The sequence below is a fragment of the Camelina sativa genome, chromosome 12, assembly GCF_030686135.1.
Source record: "Camelina sativa cultivar CO46 ecotype springtype chromosome 12, ASM3068613v1".
In the NCBI taxonomy this organism is placed as follows: domain Eukaryota; kingdom Viridiplantae; phylum Streptophyta; class Magnoliopsida; order Brassicales; family Brassicaceae; genus Camelina; species Camelina sativa.
In genome coordinates this window covers 6091484-6114250 of record NC_141891.1, presented here as the reverse complement: position 1 = coordinate 6114250, position 22767 = coordinate 6091484, and the positions used below count along the sequence as shown (strand labels likewise).

The following is a 22767-nucleotide window of genomic DNA, read 5'->3' as shown; positions in this document are numbered from 1 at the left end:
ATAATTGGATATAAAGTCCAAACTAATCTTTAAGATTTGTAGTCTTGTAGAATATTCAGATATTTTTGTTACTACTGTTAGAAGAAATCATAACGACAGATATCTAATTAATGAATGACAACGTAACATCTGAATTAGTCATTCTATCTACTCATTAGTACAATTAATTTGAGTTTCAAAAATGTTATGAATCTAACGTTTGATGTAAGAGAAGATCTACGAGTAGTTATATACTATACTAACTGTAGATAGTTTGAAATCCAGTAAGCTTAACAGGATGTTCAACAACATTTTATTTATAGCTCACATGATGAATAAAACAGTCATATAAATTGGATTCAAATATAATATTTATATTATACAAAAATGTATTTTAAATTGGTTGGTGTTTCATAAGATTCTGTCAAAGGTAAACCTATTTACAAGAACACTAATTCGAGTACAGTCGATGGAAATACAATTGATTTAAACTCTTTTTTTTATATAACTATTTTGACCCGATCCAAAGACATTTTAATTCGTAAACAAAACGAAGAAGAATTTTCTGCTTAACTAAAAATGCATGAGCTTTGAATATATATCATTACCATCGGACTTTTTTACTAGTTTGGTAGCAGTAGCACAAGACTATATCCCTTGAATTCGTACAAGTCAATATTCGCATAATCGCATGTTTTGAATTTCAAGATTTTTATATAAAAATTAAACAGTCTTTTAGATACACATTAAAAAAAAAAAATAGGTGAACTGTAAGACTCACTTTTTAAATAGATATGCTTGTATGACTACAATAGCTATCTGTAGCATTTTCTATTTAACAAAAAAAAAACACATGATATTTCCCAAGTACTTTTAAACTGAAAAACCGACCTACCAAGCACATGTACTGTTACTTGGTTCTTTAATTCATTTGTATATATGTAATATATGATCAAAACTAACAAACACCTATTAAGTATTAACACAACTTATAAGTACTTTTAAGTTTTAAAATACATTCATGTATTAATTTTCAATACTTTATCCCCAACCTAAACTGATAAGAGAATAACTATTTAGGTGAAAGTGAAACTGTGAATTGGTCCTCATGCGGTACTTTAATTAGTCAATCTTGATTTACGCGTTAAGTTTTCAAAACTCAACCAGAACTTTTCGAAACTAAAATTAAAGTTTATGTTTATTTTCCTGATAAAAATGTGCAAACTTCTTGGAATTTAAACATATTGCAATGTCGTTCAATGAATAGAAAGTAAAAAAAAAAAATCTTAGCAGATCGAAAAACCAATCTTAATAGCTAAAATATTACTAAAACAGATTAATATGATAAAAGTGCACGTTGGTAATTGTTAGTTTGGTTAATAGTATTTTTTGAATAATAATAGTATACTTTGTTTTTAGTATACTTTCTTTTACAAAAATTCGCATTGACTATATAATAAACACAAAACTCGAAAGAGTGACACCAAAATGGGTATAAATGTAAATTTCGCACGGCGACCCGTTCAAGTCATAATTTAATACTTGGTCAACACGCCAATCTTGAGCTAGCGCCGGGGGAATCCGACCTTAGTGACGAACTCTCGAGTCATGACCGCTTCCTCGTAACTATGTATATATACACGTACTCCCTCTCATTTATTTGATTACCACATAACCATATCTCCTATTTTCTTTCAATAACCAAACCCAAAAAAAAAAAAGAACAGGAACTTTTTGTAATACTTTGTCGGTACAACTTAAAAGAAGAGAAAAAGTAAGATAAAAATGAGAAGAGTTAGTTGGTCTACTGTTTTGATCGTGGTGTTGATGGTGGCGTTATTTGTGGTAGAACACGTGGTGGTTCCAGCTGCGGCGGGGAGGGTTCTAACAGACAAATCTGATAACGGAAGTGCGAGGATGACGGTGGAGCAGATGAAGTCGACGGTGGACTCGTGGTTTCAACGTCTGGCGTCCGGTCCGAGTCCAAGAGGTCGAGGCCATTAAATTACTTTCTTTAGTTTTTTTTCTGGTTGGAGGAGATTAATGTATCTCGATATAATCCATATGTGTATACCAGAACAAACGGTGAAATACTGTATTCCATTCATTTGTTTTTTTTTTTTTTTGAGTTCTTTTAGGCAAAATTTATTATATATGTAGTGACACAGAAACTAAAACCCTCAATATACTTGTACATGATTTTACTTTTGCTGGTTGCTGCTAATTTTAATAAGATTTTGATTCATCTGGTTTAACGATGTGGTTGTTGGGAACGAAAATTATGTAAAAGAAGAAGACAGAAGGGAAAAACGAGTGAGTCGTGCACGCCTTATATGTAATATGTAGCCGGCTGGGTCACCTTTCTACATTTTTTATTACTAAGTTTTTGCCAAATCCTCAAGACAAGGAGAGGAGCCTTTGCATGCCATAAACTGAAGTTGGAGTGCGCACAAAGCATGAAGTAGAAGTTTCCGGGGATCAAACCAAAGAGCCCACACTCACTATGCCAAGCTTACTTTTCTTCCCCAGTTATAGGGAATAAGAAGTAAAAGTAATCGATTTAAGGGTAAGACCAGGTTAAAAATTTGGATTTGAAAAACTTATCCAATGTTGAAGTGCACAAAAAGTTCCTACATGATGCAATTAAGCGATTTTTCTTTTTGAAAAGGAGACTGTGAACCCATTTCTTGGGAACAGACGCGAATAAACTAAGAAAATGACTAATTTGTGCACATAAAACCACAGTGAAAGTATTCAAAGGCTCTCTCTATCTTCAATAAGCTCGCTCGCACTTCCGACTTTGGATTCACTCTTCTCTGTAGTCTGGATTTTCTTTCAATATGATGAAACCTTCTAATATGGGTGACAACGGAATGTACCTGTAAACCCCACCAAAAGAAAAACAGATTTTTGAGATTCTGAAATGTAAAACAGAGTTTTTGTTTCGAGTATGATAATGTAACACAAGGGGTTTCGAGGAACAACATACTTCTCGGTTGCGAGTTCGGCTCTCTCACCAGCAGCAAGGAGAACTGGTGTCGAGTGTGTTTGGAACCCAGTGATTGTCTTCGGTCGACCCGCCTGTCCAACCACATCAACTGCTTGCCCTACCCGCACTGGCACTGAGATAGGCTTCAGGTTCTCGTCCACCGTAAGCATCATCCTTGGCTACACACTCAAACCGCATTGTGTTAGTAGATAAACATTGCTTAGTTCCATTACAAAAAGTCATGGATAGAACATTGCACTCACCTGCATCGCCAAAACAATGAAGTAGAGCACATAGTGGTATTTCCCCAGTATGATGGATTGCATGTCAAGGCATGCATGCAACAATGTCACTATACCAGCAAGAGCGGTTCTGGGTACAAAACACAACACCCTTGTTTAGGATTCACAGGGTGCAACTATGAAAGCCAAATATTCATAAAATATACGTTACCACTTACGGCGATAGCAACAGCCGTTCAGAGTGAAAGGGACTGAGAGTTAATAGACCCTTTCCCATATGCACAAACCCCTGAGCAATACGCACCTGCATTATGACTTAACACAATGAGAACTAACCTAGAATACGTTGAAACTAAGTTCCTTGCATAAAAATATAATAAAATAATGATAACACATTACACAAAAGAGAAGGCTGGCATCCTTGTAATAATAGCTGGAGAGATTTCTGAGCATGCCAGCTATCCTTGCATTGTTGGTTCCAGCGCCTATCAAACCAAGGGAGATAATTGCTGCCTGTAGGACCAGATGAAACATCAATCTACCGCTGCATAGCAAGTCAATGAAATAACTACTAACTCAACCATGTGGCAAAAAGATAACTCACCATGGCAACATCTGGATCTGTGTCATGGCTTAGCCGGCTCAGAGTGTCAATAACAGTCACCTGGAATATAAAGAAGTTAAGAGAGTAACAGCAGTATTCTTAAGTAGAAAAGTAAAATTAGTTTTACAAAAATAACATTCACCTTTGGGTTTGATATACATAGGAGACCAAGAGCCAGAGGCACTGCACGCCGAACATCAGGTTCTCCATACTGAAGCACACGCTCCAAAGAACGTATCTCCATATCAAGACCCAATTCTTCAGACATAGCAACCATTGCTAATCCAATTACAGCTGGACCCTGGTGGATATCACCTTTCTCCAGATGCTCTCCACACTGAGCCAGAAGGTCTTGTACCTAAATAATTTGAAGGGTCAGCGACTAAACTAGAAAGCAGTGAGTAATCTAATTCAACCACTAGCACACTTGATCAGATACCTTAAGGACATTCCCAGTTCCAGCATATGCACATGAAAGAAGTGTCATATCACAATACTTTCTGATTTGCTCATTGAACGTCTTTGAAACTTCTGCAGTAGCCTCCACGCTTTCCTGCTCGATATTGTAACAAGTTAACACTAATAAGCGGGAAATAATGATCAGGTACACGAACAAGAAAATAATCAAGTACGACTCTCTGCCTACCTGTTTGCCAAGGTACAAAAGTCCAAGTCCAAGAGGCAAGAAACGAGTGAGGGCTTCACCCAGTTCTGCCTCGCTCCGATCCATCAAAGCAAATATAATAGATTGCGCAACCTCTTCATTACACGAACCAACGTAAACCATCCCCAAACTAAGTGCAGCAAACGCAATCACATCGAGAGGTGCTTTTGCATCATTTAGTATTGGAGACAAACTGCTTCTTATCTATTCAAACAGCGAGCATGTTGTTGTCTTGTCAACAGAACATTCAACTTAGAACTATAGGTAAGAAAATAAAATGTATTCACCTGATCATTTTGGGAACCCGCATATGCAATCCCAAGACCCATAATAGCACCAATTCGGACAGATGAATCCTCTTTGTCAATATAATCTGCAAGAAGGGCCAATGCCTGAGAAAGAGAGGCTGAGTGAGAATGCATGGCAAAAAGTAATGAACACACATTCCCATAGAATAAAAAATGAAATCAACTCACAGGTTCGCAATCATTCTTAATGCCACAATTAACAATCCCAACTCCCAGCAGAGCTCCAGCAATGACGGGATTATCATTAACATGGTAATATTTGTCGAGTTGAGCTAGTCCGTCGTCCACATTCCACAAATGAATCATACCCTATAATTGTGAAACAACAAGGTCGTGATACAATTTTTACTTCGAATATATGAACATAGGTTAGTCAATTTATCAAGTACGAAGAGGCATACCAGACTAGCAGCTGCACTGGTCTTGCCATGATCTTTATTTTTGAAGAGCCAGCTTCCAGCCGATCCAGTCGTTGAGTCTGATGGTACTGTCATTAATTTGTCCTGCAATATGGAAATATATCAAAAGGCAGGTTCCAAATTTCTTCTTATTTTGCACAACATAAGATTCTGTAATCATACCTGACCGAAACCAGCATTTACAAATGCATTCACAAAAGTCGCAGACAGATTTTGTCTAGCTGAATCAACACTTGGACCAGCGCTAGCTCTGCCATCAAGCAAGTGAGCCTGCCAAATTTTAGTGAACAGGTAAGGTAAGAGGCACCGGCATGAACATATCATGTAACCAAATAAACCAGTAACAGGCATAATATTCAATAAAACTGATATACCTTGTAGATGTCTTCTGGCGTCTTGGCCTCCATGACCTCAATATCCCTAGCAAGTGTCAGATATCCTTCACTCAACTTAGTGTTGTTAACAATATCTTGTAGGGCATCTTTGTCATCGTTATTTGCAACCATCTCCTCGTCAAGCTCAAAGGTGATACCCTGCATGAAGAAATAACAACAGAAAAATAAATACAAGAAAATTAATCATCGGGTATGCACCGTTATGCTGATTTAAATTATTAAGAACTTACATGACGTGCAATCATGTAGCAGAACTGTTTCTTTTTTAGCAGATCGGTACATGAGGTAAATACTTGCTTCACATACTGCCAGAAAGATACATAAGTCAGAGGAGAGGTTTTCCCAGCTGCCCCCATGTTTCAGTAAGAGTATAGTAAGTTCTATCTAAAGATTAGAACCCAAACCTGCATGTTATCAAGAAATAATGCAATTTGCAGAGCGTTTGGATATTCTGCAAACTTCATGTAGATCATGTAAGCGATATCCAGAACCAACATGTCATCTGGTCCTGGAAGATACCTGAACAAAAACATACAACATCAAAGGGACTGATCATGTAAATAACAGTATGGGTGATCTAAAACCATAAATGAGGGTGAATCGCATATTGGATTTACTTTGCTGCACTCGTGAGATAGTTGCATGTCCTCTTGAAATTTGTGCTGTCAACATGCTCAAGTAAGAGATCAAGATCCTCAACGTCCATTAAAAGGTCAACAGCTTCAGTTTCGGCATTATGCTGCAAAGAACAAAATGGAATCCTTCAAAGATGGGAAAAAACAAGAGGTGCAAGTTTCAAGCCTATCAATGGAACATTTATTAATTTAGATATACAATGGAAACCCCTTCTCATTACAAGGAAGGGGTCATCGAACCAAGAAAAATAACTATGAAAACATTGACAAGGATCTCACCTTCATGTGAAATGAAACAATTTGCTGCACAAGATCCATTAAGTCTTCAATAGAGGACTCTTCACCCTGACACAACAGAAAGAATGAGCATATATAATCATATTTCAGTAACGATTCTAAACAAAATTGAAAGCCCACTGCCATAAAATTCATCAACAGGCCGGTAGAGAAAACCAAAGATTATCCATGACTTCACGAGTGAAAGAACAATGCCAAAGACCAAAATTGTTTTCTAACCTGACGCATCGTATACTCTTCTGCAATCTCTCCGGCCAAATTCCTGACATACTCATGACCCCACGATCCAATGTCACCCTCTGATCCAGTCAACCTATAGTTTAAGCTTTCCTGAAAAAAGAGTATAGTATAACCAAGGATTAGCAACAAATAACTTTGTCAAACTTTACCAAGAACCATGAAATACAAATCTGGTAAGGCACATCATAAGAGGAAAACAAAAAGGAGAGTGACGCTAATAGGAATAGGTAAGAAACTCCTACAACAATAGCAAGAAAGCGTACCCTTTCACCTTCAGCAGACATGGTCAATGCCAGAACAGAAAGTATATCAGCCAACATTTTCTGCAAAAACAGCGAATACGATCTTATAATCCATACTCAATAGAAGAGCAAGAAGGTGAAGATGAGAAACGACTTAAAATGTTTGAAAGCCTACCTTGAGATCAGACTCCGCCATTGTTACATGAAATTCCTTGAGAGTTGCATAATGAGGACGGAGAAACTTGAGTGGTTTTGGAACTGATGTCATGGAGCTTGTTGAGTCACGAATTTCCTTCCTACAAACCAAAAAAAGACCGAATCAAAATTAGACTACGAAATAAGAAGGAAAAATAAACATGAACACGGTAGTTAAACGAAGTACCATAAATCCATAAAACAAAATCCAACGAAGATTATCCAGCGAATGTTAATAGATACAAGTATTACCTCATGCTTTCAAGAGCAGCCTTCTGCAACTCAGGATTTGGGTCCTGAACTCTCTCAACATAGAGCTCCAAGTTCTGCTTTAGTTGCAAGTCCTCCTCAGACTGCAATTACATAAAAAACAAACCGAGTCAGCTAGTAATCAAACTGGCTATAGCCATACATGGTATAGAGTATAATAAACCCCAACAAGAATTTGTATCTCCCCAGAACTTCGTAATCCTGGTTTCTAAATAACAATGTGACATTCAATCTACCGAAGCGATGAACAGCTTATCAGCAAAACCCTAAATCTGGGAAAAATCTACGGCTTAATCGTGAAATTTTTCTTCCGATACTAAAAAAAATTCCAAGTAAAACTGTTTTCAACTAAGCACGATTCCAAAAGAGAACTCACCAGATCATCTTCCTTTTTATCATCCTTCTTCTTAGGATCCTTAGAAGGAACCTTCGTCGTAGCTTCATCACGCTTGGCACCACCGCCAACATTGTTCGGATCCGGAACTGGAGCCATTATAGTCAGACTAGTCACCCGATCAAACGCGACGAATACAAACAATGATAATCGAAACCCGAACCGATCGAGTAGTTATGAACTCTCGCCGAAACCCTAAGTCGGAAAATTAAACGTTGAGAGACTAAAGAAGAAGAAGAATTATGCCTTTCTGTTTCTTCGGTGGAACTCAAAGCAAAATAAGGTTCTTCTGTAGAAAAGACAATTACCAAATAAATAAAAAAGTCACTGTAACACTTATACCGGAGAAGATTACCCCTCGATCAAGAATTCTGTTATGGGCTCAGCCGCTCAGCCCATATATTATCGAGCTTTTCATTGGGCCTTACTTTTCTTCTATATTTGTCTTCTCTCTTTTTTTTTTTTCTTTTTTTTTGGGGGTTAAAATAATAAAATCTAAATTTTTATGTTTTTTTTTGTGCCACCTAACTATAGATTAATTAGATTTCATTGATCTACAAGGAAGAAAACAAAAAAAAAAAAGAATGCTGAGTCCACACAAAATTAAATAAATAAAATATCCCAACAACATCCATTTTATTTATTTGATCAAATTTTAAATTAGAACGAAACAATAGCAACAAAATGGATGGGATTTAAAAATTCGAACAACAGAATAATAGTAACAAACATTTATTAAAAGACGTTACATGTATTAGTCTACACGGCTATTTTAGATAAATTTCGCAATTGTTGTCCAACTCAAATACTTATTACTACTTTACATAAATGAAAAAGGAAATAATAACATTTACTTGTTTTTTTTTTCGATTTTGTTCCTTTTAATTAAATGGAGAATCTTTAAAACTTCACCGATAATTAAAGAAAAAAAAAAGAATGGTGAAGGCAAGAAGAACCAAAAGAGGGCAAAGCTGTGATTAAACAAACAAACACCGTCACCTCCTTGTCAACGGAAAGACAAGATCGTGTTTTCTCGAACCTTCCACAAGATTTTTCTTACTAAAGAGCCATCGAAACCCCAAAGACGAAGAGACTAGAGAGACGGAAGACGAATAAGAAGAAAAAAATCAATCAAAGACCTTTATGGTTAATCGGATTCAGGAAAAGTGAAGAAGCGAAAGAGAGAAGAAGAAGAAGAAGAAGGAGAAGGTGAAGGTGAGATGGGAGTTGATTATTACAAGGTTCTACAGGTTGATAGAAGCGCTAGCGACGATGACCTTAAGAAAGCTTATCGAAAACTCGCTATGAAATGGCATCCCGACAAGAACCCTAACAACAAAAAAGACGCTTCAGAAGGTTGACTTTTCTCTGAAGTGTTGACTTTTCCCTCCCAAAAAAACGCGACCCACTTCCTTCTTTCCCCACCTTCGCCGATCTCGGCGTTGGCTCCCACCGGCCACCATGGCCAAAAAGAAGCCTAAACCTAAATCATCTAAGGAGATCCCCACTGGATCCCTTTCGTCCACCGATTCCCCCAAAGAGATTTCTTCATCGCCTGTCCCCAAAAATACAGCCGGTGCTGAATCCTCCCAGATCCGCTCCCCTAAGTCATTACCTGAGTCTCCGGTAGTCTCGGCTAATAAAGAAGTTTCCGATTCCTGCAACCCCTCTCCCAAAGAGGATACTGTAGCTGAAATCGCAAACCCTAATTCCCCAAATTCAGCTACAATTGACACACCTGTTGTGGCTGCTCAAACTCAAAACGTTGTCGTTGCTACCTCTAATGGTACGGCCACAGACAAGCTTCTTCCGGGTACCACCTCGGATGCCCCGGCCAACACCTCATCTAAGTCTGAATTCCCTTGGAAAGACCTGGTCAACGGAAGTACGAAGAAGTTGGAAAAGAAAGGTACACCATTTACACTCGATTCTGGTGAATCCTGTGTCACAATCCCAAACTCTGTTATTGAAAAAAACAGGAAAGCTTGGGATAGTTTTATTCTGGGTCAGTTCTACGAGGAGTCACCACCACGAGGGGCTGTCCAAGCGATTGTAAACGGCATCTGGAGTCGCCAGCGTAGGGATATCACTGCTTCAAAAATGGAAGGAAACTCCTTCCTTTTTCGGGTCCCTTGTCCAAACGTGAGACGACGGATTCTTAGCCAATGTCTTTGGCAAATTGATGGACAAACAATGTTTGTCGCAAAATGGTCTCCGGAAGTAAAACCTACTAAGCCCGAGCTCTCTATGGTACCAGTTTGGCTTGATTTTGTGGGAGTCCCTTTGGAATTCTTTAACAGAGAAGGTCTGGAATACATCGCGGGTCTAGTGGGCCATCCAATCTGTCTTCATCCCCAAACGGAAAACTTGACAAACATTGAAGTTGCAAAGGTTTACACAGTCATTGATCCAAGGAAACCACTTCCAGAAGCGGTCAATGCAAGATTTGAATCAGGTCAGATCAAGAGAATTCAGGTATCTAGTCCCTGGCTCCCATCTCTTTGTGCTCATTGTAAAAAGGTGGGACACACTATCTCAAGATGTTCAAAGGCCCCTGTCACTTGCACTCTTTGTGGTTCTGCAAAACATCCCACCCTCACTTGTCCAAGAGCAAAAAAAGACAAACAAGACAAACAACAAGGAAAGCGGCCAATAGAATCTCAACTCCCCATTGTTGGTATTGGTCATACAAACCCTCTTCCGGTTGCTGAGAACCATAAAGGAATCCCTCCAGTGATATCTAAATTACCAGTGAGCTCCTCCGTTTCTCTCCCTGAAAAGGCGGTACCGCTGGCTTCAAATCTGCCTCCCATCCCTCCTAAGGAACAGTTTTCAAATAAGCCCCAATCTTCAACCCGCTCCGAAGGGGACCTTTGCATCGATCTTAGATCAAACCTATTCTCCCATCAGTCCTTTAAAGAGCTAGATCCCGATGGTGATAACTCGGTCTCTAGTCAAGACAGTCTCTCGGACGACGATGACAACCCTGATGCAGAGTCAGATAGGTTTCTGAAGGTTGTCTCAAAGCGCATGATGCGACAGAAACAGTGTAAAGCTAGGGCTGGAGGCCCTCCAAACCTCTAACTGTTCCTCCTATATGGATATTTTTTGTTGGAACATTAGAGGTTTCAATGACTCTGTAAAGCGGCGTACTTTTAGGAAATGGTTGCGTAATAATCAACCTCTTTTTGGTGGGCTTATAGAAACCCATGTCAGCCCTTCGAACTCGCAGCATATAGTTTCAAGCGTTTTCCCTGGCTGGTCTTTTGTCGGTAATTATGAATATTCGGATCTTGGTAAGATTTGGGTTATTTGGCATCCTTCGGTTCAAGTAACCATTCTCAGTAAGTCGTTGCAGTTGATCACTTGTCTGGTTAAGCTGCCTTTCGTGTCCCTGGATATTGTGGTTTCTATTATCTACGCTTCTTCAGTCAGTAGTGCCGCTAGGAAAGAGGTGTGGCAGGAACTAGAAGACTTGGCTTCTTCCACAACTGTTGATAACAAGCCTTGGACTGTCCTAGGAGACTTTAATCAAGTCTTACTGCCTCAAGAACACTCAAACGCGGCTCCTCAATCCTTCCCCAGTGGTATGCAAGACCTCACTAGATGTTTCACAAATTCTGCCCTTTGTGATCTCCCCTACTGTGGTAATACTTTCACGTGGTCTAACAAGCAAGATGTGGGCTTCGTGGCTAAAAAGCTTGATAGGATTGTTGTAAACGATGAATGGCTTTCAGTTTTTCCATCCTCTTTGGCCGTCTTTGGGGAACCGGGTTTCTCAGACCACAGCCCCAGCTGCCTCTTCCTTGATTGTCACAAGCCTAAGAGGAAAAAGCCGTTTAAATTCCTCACACTCCTAAATCAACACCCGGATTTTTCCTCTTTGATCAAACTCTACTGGGAAGGTCTAGATTTTGAAGGGACAGAAATGTTTAAAATCTCTAAGAAGCTTAAGGAGTTAAAGCCAGTTATCAAAGCGTTCAGTAAGGAGCACTATTCAGAGATTGAGAAGCGAGTCAAGGAAGCTTATTCTGATCTGCTGAACTGCCAACAGAAACTCCTCTCTTCTCCCTCCCCGAACTTAATACAGCAGGAAAAAGATGCGCACCACAAATGGTGTACCCTAGCGTTAGCGGAGGAAGCTTACTTGAAGCAAAAATCTCGAATATGTTGGCTGGAGGAAGGGGTTAAGAACTCAAGATTTTTCCACAGGTCAGTTCTCACAAGACAAGCCCAGAATGAAATAATTTTCCTCCTTGATGAAAATGATCAGATTGTGGATACTAGTCAAGGGATTCAAACCCTGGTAATTGAATACTTTCAAAAGGTCCTTGGTGAGCAGCAGGCCCATTCAACGGTCACTGTTCAGGATTTAGCTGCCATAATCCCTCAGCGTTGTTCAACCCTCACAATCCAAGCTCTCTCCTCGCCTGTCACCGCAACTGAGATTAAGAATGTTGTGTTCTCTCTTCCTAAGAATAAAGCTCCTGGCCCAGATGGTTACTGTGTAGAGTTCTTCACAGCTCACTGGGACACAGTAGGTCATTCTCTCACTGCGGCAGTCTTGGAATTCTTCCACACAGGCAAGCTCCTGAAGCAATGGAACTCTACTATCATCTCCCTAATCCCAAAGTCTCCAAATGCTCAAAGACCTTCTGATTTCCGGCCTATAGTCTGTCTCAATACCGTGTACAAGGTTGTTTCAAAGATCCTCGCAAACAGACTGAAAAAAGCTCTCCCTGACCTGATTTCAAACAATCAATCGGCTTTCATTCAAGGTAGGCTGCTTGTAGAAAATGTCCTCTTAGCAACAGAACTCGTACAGGGTTACAACCAGAAAAACATATCCAACAGAGGGATGCTAAAGGTGGATCTCAAAAAGGCTTTCGATTCAGTTCATTGGAGCTTCATAATCAATACTCTCGAAGCAATGAACTTCCCAAAACATTTCATCTCGCTGATTAATGAGTGTATCTCCACCACGAGCTTCTCAATCTGCATAAACGGGGAGTTGTGTGGATATTTCAGGGGAGCCAAGGGCTTGAGACAAGGAGACTCCCTGTCGCCATACTTGTTTGTGATTGCCATGGAAGTCTTTTCTCAGATGCTCTCAACAAACTATGGTAACAATCGCATAGGAGTTCATCCAAATGCCAGTGATCCGCAGGTCACCCACTTGGCCTTTGCTGATGATATCATGGTATTTTTTGATGGTATGAAGAGCTCGTTGAGTAACATTGCTGCAGTTCTGGAAGATTTTGCTTCCATCTCAGGCCTCTCCATGAATATTACTAAAACTGAGCTCTTTATTGCGGGTGTGAACCAAGTTGAAGCTTCGGAGATTGCATCTCTAGGCTTCAAGATTGGTTCTCTTCCCATCAGATATCTCGGTCTGCCCCTCATGCATCGTAAACTTAGGATCTCTGAATACCATCCGCTTCTTGAAAAGTTATCAAACCGGTTCACCTCCTGGCCTTCCCGAGCTCTCTCTTACGCTGGTCGAGCACAATTGATATCTTCTGTGATCTATGGTACGATCAACTTCTGGATGTCAGCGTTCATCCTTCCCAAAGGCTGCCTTAAAAAAATTGAAAGTCTATGTTCAAACTTTCTTTGGTTCGGTGATGTTAATAAAAAGGGTTCAGTCAAAGTCGCTTGGCAAAGTATATGTCGTCCCAAGCAGGAGGGTGGGCTCGGGTTTAGATTACTCACTGACTGGAATAGAACTCTTTGTCTTAAGCTTCTTTGGAGGCTCTTCCCAGCAACAGACTCTCTTTGGGCTTTATGGCTGAGAAACACAAAGATCAAAGAAGATATCTTCTGGCATATTGACGCTAAAAAGCAAACCTCTTGGACTTGGAAATTTATCCTCAACCTGCGTCCTCTGGCGCGCCAGTTTCTTCGAGGTGTCTTGGGTAACGGTAATTCCTTGAGTTTCTGGTTTGATTGGTGGACTCCCCTTGGACCACTGATTGACTTTATGGGAGCATCAGGGCCTACTCAGACGGGGATCCCCCTAACAGCTAATGTCTCGGACGCCTGTAATCATGCAGGATGGAACCTCAGACCAGCTCGCTCTCCTCTTGCTGAAGCTTTACATATACACCTGACCTCCATTCACCTCCCTCTCTCATTGGAGTCTGACTCTTATGTGTGGAAGGTAGAGGAGACTGAGCTTATCAATTTCTCCACTAAGCGGACCTGGGAAATACTACGTCAACGCTCGGCCTCCCAACAGTGGACTGATCAGGTTTGGTACAAAGGTCATGTTCCGAGGCAGGCTTTCATATTTTGGTTGATGCACCTAGATAGACTCCCCACAAGAGCAAGGCTCGCCAATTGGGGAATGGAAATTGATCCTAGCTGCTGTCTATGTGCCTCCTACTTGGAATCCAGGGATCATCTGTTTCTCCACTGTGAGGTAAGTGAACAACTCTGGAGGATGATAAATGTGCGACTTGGTTATGGTCCGATTACCTTCCACACTTGGGTAGCTTTCTCGACATGGCTAGACACCAAAGACAATACGACTCCTCGCACTCTGCGTAGACTCGTTGCTCAGGCCACACTTTATGCAATCTGGATGGAACGAAACAGTCGATACCACAATACTATTTCCACTGACGCTCTAGTCCTATTCAAAGCACTAGACCGACAAATCCGGGATGCGATCTTGGCAAAACAGTTTCGCAGGAACTTCAAAAATCTCCTGCAAATCTGGCTTAATTATGATTAGCTGTTCTACTCATTGTCACAATAGATAGACCCTTCCTGTTTTTATTTTTTTGGGCAAGGGATGGTCTCAAGATTATAGATCGATGCTGTAAAACACTGCAAAAGTTTCATTTAATGAAATTCACAGTTTTACAAAAAAAAAAAAAAAAAAAAAAAACAAAAAAGACGCTGAGGCTAAGTTCAAGCAGATCTCTGAAGCCTACGATGTACGTTTTTTGATTCCAACCATCACTGCCTCTCTATTAAAACTATGATTTGCTTCCCAAAGTTTTGATTTTTATTCCTAGTTTACAGAGTTTTTTTGCTCCTCCCTTTGATTCTGTCGGCAGCCACGAACTTGTCTCTAATTTTTTGATTTGATATGCAATTAGTAGAAGATCAGGGTTTGATGTTGTGTTGCCTTATGGGTTTCCAGGTTTCGTGTTTACGAATCATAGTATGAAAGTAAAAAAGATGCTTGCTTTATCTTTGGACTAACTAGATTATGTGAGGTCACTGCCTTATGGAATGAATCGAATTAGCCAATATGATCCCCAGAGTTTGTAATTTGTGATTCCTATGCTAATCTTATTTACTCAATCTCACTAAGATTGTTTTCAATGTGTGGCTAATGTTGGTCTTGAAAGTAAAAAGACACTTGCTTTATTTTTGGGCTAACTAGAGTATGTGAGGTCGGTCACTGCCTTATGGAACGAATCGAGTTTAGCCACTAGGATCCCCAAAGTTTGTAATTTGTGATTCCTATGCTGATCTTATTACTACAGTCTCACTAAGATTGTTTTCAATGTGTGGCTAATGTTGGTCTTGGATGTGAGTTGTTTTTAGGTTCTTAGTGATCCTCAAAAGAGAGCTGTGTATGATCAGTACGGTGAGGAAGGGTTAAAAGGGAACGTGCCACCTCCCAATGCTGGTGGTGGAGCTTCCTACTTCTCAACAGGAGATGGACCTTCATCTTTCAGATTCAACCCCAGAAGCGCGGATGATATATTCGCTGAGTTTTTCGGGTTCTCGACCCCGTTTGGTGGTGGAGGTGGTGGCAGTGGAGGGCAGAGGTTCTCTAGCCGCATGTTTGGTGATGATATGTTTGGTGATGGAGGTGGAGCTGGACATCTTCATCATCACCATCACCATCATCACGCTCCTGCAGCTAGGAAAGTGGCTCCTATCGAGAACAAGTTACCTTGTAGCCTTGAAGATCTTTACAAAGGAACCACCAAGAAGATGAAGATCTCCAGGGAGATTGTAGATGTTAGCGGGTAAGTTATCAAACTTAGATACCAATCTTATCACACTTGCAAAGTTTTTGTATCTGGCTTATCTTATCTACTAGTCAACATAAGGCATAGATTTAAATGACAACCTCCCAAGTATGAACACATATGAAACAAAAATTTCAAGCTTTTTAGTTTCTGTAACATTATGCATTGCGTTTTAACATGGGAAAGGAATTGGTCAATGCTGAATATAAACTTCCTCTGCCTTAGTTATTGTTTTGATGACAGTATCTAAGTCTGTCTGCTTCTTTTTTTCTTCTACGAAATGCAGCAAGGCAATGCAAGTGGAAGAGATTCTAACGATTGGAGTGAAACCAGGGTGGAAGAAAGGCACAAAGATCACATTCCCAGAGAAAGGCAATGAGCATCCGGGTGTGATTCCAGCGGATCTAGTATTCATCATCGACGAGAAACCTCATCCAGTGTTTACTCGTGAGGGCAACGATCTGATTGTCACACAGAAGATATCACTAGCTGATGCCTTAACAGGCTACACCGCAAACATAACGACCCTTGATGGTCGTACGCTTGCTATCCCGGTTACCAATGTGATCCATGCAGAGTATGAAGAGGTGGTTCCTAAAGAGGGAATGCCACTTCAGAAAGATCAGACAAAGAAAGGGAACTTGAGGATCAAGTTCAATATCAAGTTTCCAGCTAGATTGACTGCAGAACAGAAAGCTGGGTTTAAGAAGCTTCTTGGGTGATGAACTGATGATTAAAGCTTATGTCTTGTGATTTGTGGAGATTGGGATCATTTGGTTATATACGATTTATAGGGAATTCTCTCCCTCTTGGATTAATTTTGTGTTGTTAAAACAAGTCTTTTTAAAAAAAGAATAATTCTTTAAAGATTCTGTTACATGTCATTTAGAAACAAAAATTGAAGGTCGCAAAAACTTTACGTCTTTTTTGTCTAAAGTATGAAATTTACTCTTTGGTGAGGGGAGATCCAATGCCATGACGGCGTGTGGGGAACGCGAGGAAGAAGCCACCACAAATTACACCAATGACAAATGGTAAACTGGTAAGGATCTCCCTGGTTTCGGCGGAAGGAACAGGGAATAAACAACGGGTTACGTTCTGATCAAACATGGAGATAGCGAAGAAAACTAGCATTGACATGATTGCATGCACAAAATCAAGAATCTTCAGCTTATACTTTTCTTTCTCCTCCTCCGTTAGAGTAATCGAACCATCCACCACATATAGCCCTGTCCATGTCGCCAGTCCGTACCTAACCTACAACATTGAGTTCTGATATGTCATATTAATGTTATGGATGGTATGTAAATGTGACAAGAGATATGTATATTATACCTTGCCGTTTGGGTCTCTGATGGAGTCGGTAAAGGAGAAGATGAAGCAAGAGATGGCGCATACGAAGACGAGGAAGCAAGTGAGCCAGCGACTAGTGATGGTGGGACACTGACCTTGATGGGTTAGGACCGGACACATTATTTGAAAACTCATCACCGAACCGGTCGGGAGTAGATTTGACAATTGAGTAGTTCCTTTGAATGTTTTCCTCACAACTCTCTGTGCTTTCGACTTGTGTTTTCTTGGTGCTGCCGGCAAGGATGCTATCAACGACTGCTTTGTCTCCTCCATCACTGATCTTTTTTTTTGTGGTTAATCACCCTTTTGTTTTTGTCTCTATGATGATATGGTTATTCTGATTTGAAAGAATTGCACAAGATTTTATGGATTTCGATTTCTTTCTTTCTTTCTTTTTGTGGCTGCTTCCGTTTGAGTTGTTTGTTCAAGTTTCAAGGTTGATATTCTGTTCTTCCATTTTTATGTTTCTGTTGCAGGTCAGGATTAGCAATAAAAAAAAACGTAAAAACCAAGTCATTATTTAAGTAACGAAACAAGAAATGCAGTATATGGGTTTTCGTAACAGAAAGGATTTAACTAACCGTTTCCTTAGTATAAAACTAGCTATGAAGACATATATACTTTTATGATGTTGATGTGATAAAAATCTACAGGTGATTTCATATAATTTACACGAACCAAAAAGTCTATCAAACTACATGAAAATAAAATAGAATACAATGGTTATCACTTATGCCCTTCTTGAAATAGAAAAATAATTCAGTGGTCTTAAAATGGGAAGCCCCAAAAATACGAAATAATAAAGTTTCGTGCTCTTCAAAGACGTGGCTTAATTATAATCTGTGTATAACGGATGGTCCATAAAGAAATTGTATTAAATTGGTCTATGCACGAATTTATTCTTCGGCCAAATGAGGTTATCGGTTGTGAAATGGACCTGTGCAACTCACTTGTATGTATTAATGTATATGCTTATAACTGTTCAAAAACGAATACGTCATTATCCTCTATCTCACTGCTCATATATTATACACCCAAACCATACGTATACGATGATATGAAACATGGGTTCTTAAAACGATATTAATATATGGGAATTTATCACGTACTATGACTTTTTTAACGTGGTTTTTCGGGTATACGGTAAAATTAGTTAACAATTAAGCTTCCAAAAGTTAACAGAACTTAAGAGAATAACGTTATGTGAATATAGGCCAAAGGTCTAAAGCAATTAAAGAAGGCAAACTACTTGAGAGTTGAGGAGACGTAAAGGGAATGCAAACTAGGAAGAGTGGTGGTAATTATCGTTGGGAGACCAAGACTCTTCAAAACATTATTGGATTAAGGTGACATCATTATTGTATAGTGCGTTGTACCATCGCCAAAACTCGTGATATTCGATCACATATTAAAAGACAAGATCCATCATTTTCTCTCTTTCTCCCCCTTAAATCTCGTAGTTTTTCAAAACAAATCAAAAGTGTGATTGTTGCTTTTCCTATTTGAAATGAAAGTAATCTAACAAAATCTACTGTTGGATCATGTTCTCCCGACCAACCAAATTTGACCTTGTCTACATACACACACGCACGCGGCTTTACAAACGCACATGAAGAAGCATCACTATAGAAACAAAAGATTGTCCATTTTCAATATAGGGTTGGGATCGTAGGTGTTTAAGGTTTTCAATTTAACAGATTTTATAGATTGATATACAGTGCAATCATAGGATATAATAATAATAAACGTTCAACAAAAAAATAACACATTTAGATCCTCATCACTTCACACATAGGATTAATCCAATCCAGAAGAGTCTATGGCCAAACTCGAAAAGTCAACATAGATCCAGCATCATATGGCCCATGTTTCTCCATCATGTTGACCATCTTAGCATTTCAGTTGACTTGGAGAGTGACCATTGTTTCTTTCTTTTCAATTGAACAATTGTATATGTTCACTGTAAATTATATCTCACACATGTCGTCTTGTCACAGTGTTCATTTCTCTCTTTGCTTCCACAAATCCTTATAATTACCAGTCCCATAATATCGTTTTTATTCACAAATCCAAAAACATGAAAGAACAATAACATTTATTTGTTGTTTAAAAAATGTTTTACTGTCTTCTTCTCCTTCTATGTCTCTCCTCTACGTATCTAAGTCTATCACTAAACCAAGAAGCCACCATTCTCCGGCAAGCCAAACTGGGCTTAACCGACCCAGCCCAATCCCTTTCTTCATGGTCCAACAACGACGTCACGCCGTGTCAATGGAACGGCGTCAAGTGCAACGCTTTGTCATCCGTCGTCTCCGTCAATCTCTCCAGCTTCTTGCTCATCGGTCCTTTCCCATCCATCATCTGCACTCTTCCTTCTCTAACCTTCCTCTCTCTCTACGACAACTCCATAAACGGTTCTCTCTCCGACGATGACTTCACGTCGTGTCGTAATCTCGAACATCTCGATTTGTCAGAGAGTCTCTTTGTCGGATCCATCCCAAAGTCACTCCCTTTCAATCTCCCAAACCTCAAGTTCCTCGATATCTCCGGTAACAACTTATCAGACACGATTCCGTCCACCTTCGGAGAGTTTCAAAAGCTTGAATCTTTAAACCTCGCCGGTAATCTCCTCTCCGGTACAATCCCTCCCACACTCGGTAACGTCTCGACTCTCAAAGAACTCAAACTCGCTTACAATTTCTTCTCTCCGAGTCTCATCCCGAGTCAACTCGGAAACCTCACGGACCTTCAAATCCTCTGGCTCGCCGGCTGCAACCTCGTCGGTCCGGTACCTCCAGCTCTATCCAAATTGACCAGTTTGGTTAACTTGGATTTGACATTCAATAAACTCACCGGTTCAATCCCAAGTTGGATCACAGAGCTAAGAAGCGTCGAGCAAATCGAACTATTCAACAACTCGTTCTCAGGCGAGTTACCGGAATCTATGGGCAACATGACGTCGCTAAAAAGATTCGACGCGTCGACGAACTTGCTGACAGGGAAGATACCCAACGGCTTGAATCTGTTAAACCTCGAGTCACTTAACCTCTTCGAGAACATGCTCGAAGGTCCCTTACCGGAGAGTATAACTCGCTCCAAAACGTTGTACGAACTCAAGCTCTTCAACAATAGACTCACCGGAACTTTACCGAGTCAACTCGGGGTAAACTCGCCGTTACAGTATATAGACCTTTCGTTCAATCAATTCTCCGGCGAGATACCGGCGAATCTCTGCGGCGGAGGGAAGCTTGAGTATCTAATTCTTATAGACAATTCGTTCACCGGAGAAATCTCGCAAAGTCTAGGAAAATGCAAGAGCTTGACTCGGGTTCGGGTAAGTAACAACAAGCTCTCTGGTCACGTACCTGACGAGTTCTGGGGACTGCCTCGCTTGTCACTACTCGAACTCTCTGAGAACTCATTCACCGGAAGTATTCCGAAGACGATCTCCGGTGCGAAGAATCTATCGACGATACGAATCTCAAAGAATCGATTTTTAGGTTCAATCCCTGACGAAGTAGGTTCGCTTAAGGGACTGGTAGAGTTCTCCGGAGCGGAGAATGGTTTCAATGGTGTGATTCCGAGTAGCTTGGTGAAGTTGAAGCAATTGAGTAGGCTTGATCTCAGTAAAAATCAACTCTCCGGCGAGATTCCTAGAGGTATACGTGGTTGGAAGAATCTAAATGAGCTTAATTTAGCTAATAATCATCTCTCCGGTGAGATTCCTAAAGAAGTTGGAACCTTGCCTGTTCTTAACTATCTTGATCTCTCAAGTAATCAGTTTTCCGGTGAGATTCCGGTGGAACTGCAGAATCTGAAGCTTAACGTTCTCAACTTGTCGTATAATAGTCTCTTTGGTGACGTTCCTCCTCTGTACGCGAACAAAATCTACGCGCATGACTTCATTGGAAACCCTGGTTTATGCGTTGACGTTGATGGTCTTTGTAGGAAGATCACACGGTCTAGAAACATTGGCTACGTTTGGATTCTCTTATTGATTTTCACACTTGCGGGTTTGGTTCTTGTTGTTGGGATCGTTATGTTCGTTGCCAAGTGTCAAAGGCTTAGAGCTTTGAAGAGTTCTAGACTCGTTGCGTCTAAATGGAGATCCTTTCACAAGCTTCGTTTCAGCGAGCACGAGATCGTTGATTGTCTTAACGAACGGAATGTAATCGGGTTTGGATCCTCTGGTAAAGTATATAAAGCGGAGCTTAGTGGTGGAGAAGTTGTAGCTGTGAAGAAACTTAACAAAACTGTTAATGGAGGAGATGAATATAGTGATTCGTTGAATAGAGATGTTTTTGCTGCGGAGGTCGAGACGTTGGGAACGATTAGGCATAAGAGTATTGTGCGTTTGTGGTGTTGTTGCAGCTCTGGTGATTGTAAGTTGTTGGTGTACGAGTATATGCCTAATGGGAGCTTAGCTGATGTGTTGCACAGTGACCGCAAAGGCAGGGTGTTGTTGGCTTGGCCAGAGCGGTTGAGAATCGCTGTGAATGCTGCTGAGGGTTTATCATACTTGCACCATGATTGTGTTCCTCCCATTGTGCACCGCGACGTGAAGTCGAGTAATATACTGCTTGATGGAAAATACAGGGCCAAAGTCGCTGATTTTGGGATTGCCAAAATTGGTCAGATGAGTGGTTCTAATACGCCAGAAGCTATGTCTGGGATCGCTGGTTCTTGCGGTTACATTGCACCAGGTATTAACCAATACAATATCATCTGAACTGAATGATACATTCTTTTAACAGTCGAACTTATATTCGGAGTTCTAAATTTCGCAGAGTATGTATACACACTTCGGGTGAATGAAAAGAGCGATATCTACAGCTTTGGTGTGGTGCTTTTGGAACTGGTTACAGGGAAGCAACCAACAGATACAGAACTTGGAGACAAAGATTTGGGGAAATGGGTGTGCACTACACTTGACCGTTGCGGTTTAGAACCCGTGATAGATCCTAAACTCGATATCAAGTTCAAAGAAGAGATTAGCAAAGTCATTCACATTGCTCTTCTTTGTACGAGTCCTCTCCCTCTAAACCGACCTTCAATGAGGAAAGTAGTGATCATGCTGCAAGAGGTCTCTGGTGCTGTCTTTTGTAGCAGTCCAAACGCGTCTAAACGCTCTAAGAGCGGTGGGAAACTCTCGCCATACTACACAGAAGACTTGAACAGCGTTTGAGCATTCTAATATGGGCCGAGTTTGCTTTGGGCCGGGGATAACGGTTTGATGTTGTGATGCTTGGTGAACTGATATCAAAAACAGAAAAGTAGAGCTTTCTAATTAGGTGATAGCTCTTGATAATGCTAGTATAAAGCTACTATAGTTGATTTATTACTAAGTTTGGATATTAATTATCCAAATTAACGAAATGTTTGTAACCTATGTTTGGTTGGTCTACCCAATAGTCAACCTTTCATTTAGTCATATTCGGGCCCGTAGCCGCACTAATTTGTAAACGGATATGCCATATTGCCATTATAATTTTCTCAAATTGCATTGTATTTTTAGAAAGCTAAAGTAACTGATAATGCCATTACAAA

General features: G+C 40.2%; 6 protein-coding genes across 8 annotated transcripts; 4 read left to right on the top strand and 2 right to left on the bottom strand.

Annotated features, from left to right (window-relative positions):
• Window positions 1–1659: 1659 nt before the first annotated feature.
• LOC104730500 (PAMP-induced secreted peptide 1) lies at window positions 1660–2234 on the top strand. Its single transcript, XM_010449675.3, has one exon. The coding sequence runs from the start codon at window positions 1765–1767 to the stop codon at window positions 1981–1983; it is 219 nt and encodes a 72-aa protein (XP_010447977.1). The 5' UTR covers window positions 1660–1764; the 3' UTR covers window positions 1984–2234.
• A 304-nt stretch (window positions 2235–2538) lies between these two features.
• LOC104730499 (26S proteasome non-ATPase regulatory subunit 2 homolog B) lies at window positions 2539–8455 on the bottom strand. Its single transcript, XM_087479583.1, has 23 exons — window positions 7856–8455; window positions 7462–7562; window positions 7190–7310; window positions 7036–7095; window positions 6752–6862; window positions 6515–6580; window positions 6218–6339; window positions 6005–6119; window positions 5831–5905; window positions 5580–5738; window positions 5368–5475; window positions 5188–5289; window positions 4955–5095; window positions 4766–4870; window positions 4461–4682; window positions 4254–4367; window positions 3957–4172; window positions 3815–3874; window positions 3610–3723; window positions 3429–3514; window positions 3232–3340; window positions 2969–3147; window positions 2539–2858 (listed from the first exon to the last, which is right to left on the bottom strand). Exons 1-23 carry the CDS (start codon window positions 7970–7972, stop codon window positions 2786–2788), a joined length of 2676 nt encoding a protein of 891 aa, XP_087335709.1. The 5' UTR covers window positions 7973–8455; the 3' UTR covers window positions 2539–2785.
• On the top strand, window positions 8333–16734 carry LOC104730497 (uncharacterized). Of its 2 annotated transcripts, none has more exons than XM_087479584.1 (4): window positions 8333–9222; window positions 14779–14814; window positions 15434–15864; window positions 16154–16734. In XM_087479584.1, the coding sequence occupies exons 1-4, from the start codon at window positions 9094–9096 to the stop codon at window positions 16587–16589; spliced, it is 1032 nt and encodes a 343-aa protein (XP_087335710.1). In that variant the 5' UTR covers window positions 8333–9093; the 3' UTR covers window positions 16590–16734. The 2 variants fall into 2 exon arrangements, with proteins under 2 accessions (XP_087335710.1, XP_087335711.1); XM_087479585.1 differs by having other exon boundaries at window positions 8685–9219; window positions 14774–14814.
• LOC147930215 (uncharacterized) lies at window positions 9335–10957 on the top strand. The gene has a single exon (XM_087478627.1). It carries the CDS (start codon window positions 9335–9337, stop codon window positions 10955–10957), a length of 1623 nt encoding a protein of 540 aa, XP_087334753.1.
• Window positions 16708–17630, bottom strand: LOC104730496 (protein DMP7). Of its 2 annotated transcripts, XM_087479586.1 has the most exons (3): window positions 17416–17630; window positions 17203–17315; window positions 16771–17119 (listed from the first exon to the last, which is right to left on the bottom strand). In XM_087479586.1, exons 1-3 carry the CDS (start codon window positions 17491–17493, stop codon window positions 16813–16815), a joined length of 498 nt encoding a protein of 165 aa, XP_087335712.1. In that variant the 5' UTR covers window positions 17494–17630; the 3' UTR covers window positions 16771–16812. The 2 variants fall into 2 exon arrangements, with proteins under 2 accessions (XP_010447973.1, XP_087335712.1); XM_010449671.2 differs by having other exon boundaries at window positions 16708–17124; window positions 17203–17630.
• Window positions 17631–18971: 1341 nt separating this feature from the next.
• On the top strand, window positions 18972–22718 carry LOC104730495 (receptor-like protein kinase 5). Its single transcript, XM_010449670.3, has 2 exons — window positions 18972–21923; window positions 22008–22718. Exons 1-2 carry the CDS (start codon window positions 19334–19336, stop codon window positions 22403–22405), a joined length of 2988 nt encoding a protein of 995 aa, XP_010447972.2. The 5' UTR covers window positions 18972–19333; the 3' UTR covers window positions 22406–22718.
• The last annotated feature ends 49 nt before the right edge of the window (window positions 22719–22767 follow it).

Excerpts from the sequence above, each read along its gene's own strand:
- LOC104730499 (XM_087479583.1), bottom strand. The coding sequence starts at position 7,972 with ATGGCTCCAGTTCCGGATCCGAACAATGTTGGCGGTGGTGCCAAGCGT. Across the intron at positions 7,563-7,855 it reads ATAAAAAGGAAGATGATCTG|TCTGAGGAGGACTTGCAACT; the intron begins GTGAGTTCTCTT and ends ATGTAATTGCAG. Across the intron at positions 6,120-6,217 it reads TATCTCACGAGTGCAGCAAA|GTATCTTCCAGGACCAGATG; the intron begins GTAAATCCAATA and ends GTTTTTGTTCAG.
- LOC104730496 (XM_010449671.2), bottom strand. The coding sequence starts at position 17,493 with ATGGAGGAGACAAAGCAGTCGTTGATAGCATCCTTGCCGGCAGCACCA. Across the intron at positions 17,125-17,202 it reads TCAGAGACCCAAACGGCAAG|GTTAGGTACGGACTGGCGAC; the intron begins GTATAATATACA and ends TCAATGTTGTAG.
- LOC147930215 (XM_087478627.1), top strand. The coding sequence starts at position 9,335 with ATGGCCAAAAAGAAGCCTAAACCTAAATCATCTAAGGAGATCCCCACT.
- LOC104730497 (XM_087479584.1), top strand. The coding sequence starts at position 9,094 with ATGGGAGTTGATTATTACAAGGTTCTACAGGTTGATAGAAGCGCTAGC. Across the intron at positions 9,223-14,778 it reads CTAACAACAAAAAAGACGCT|GAGGCTAAGTTCAAGCAGAT; the intron begins TCAGAAGGTTGA and ends AAAAAAGACGCT. Across the intron at positions 14,815-15,433 it reads AGATCTCTGAAGCCTACGAT|GTTCTTAGTGATCCTCAAAA; the intron begins GTACGTTTTTTG and ends AGTTGTTTTTAG.
- LOC104730495 (XM_010449670.3), top strand. The coding sequence starts at position 19,334 with ATGTTTTACTGTCTTCTTCTCCTTCTATGTCTCTCCTCTACGTATCTA. Across the intron at positions 21,924-22,007 it reads TTGCGGTTACATTGCACCAG|AGTATGTATACACACTTCGG; the intron begins GTATTAACCAAT and ends TAAATTTCGCAG.
- LOC104730500 (XM_010449675.3), top strand. The coding sequence starts at position 1,765 with ATGAGAAGAGTTAGTTGGTCTACTGTTTTGATCGTGGTGTTGATGGTG.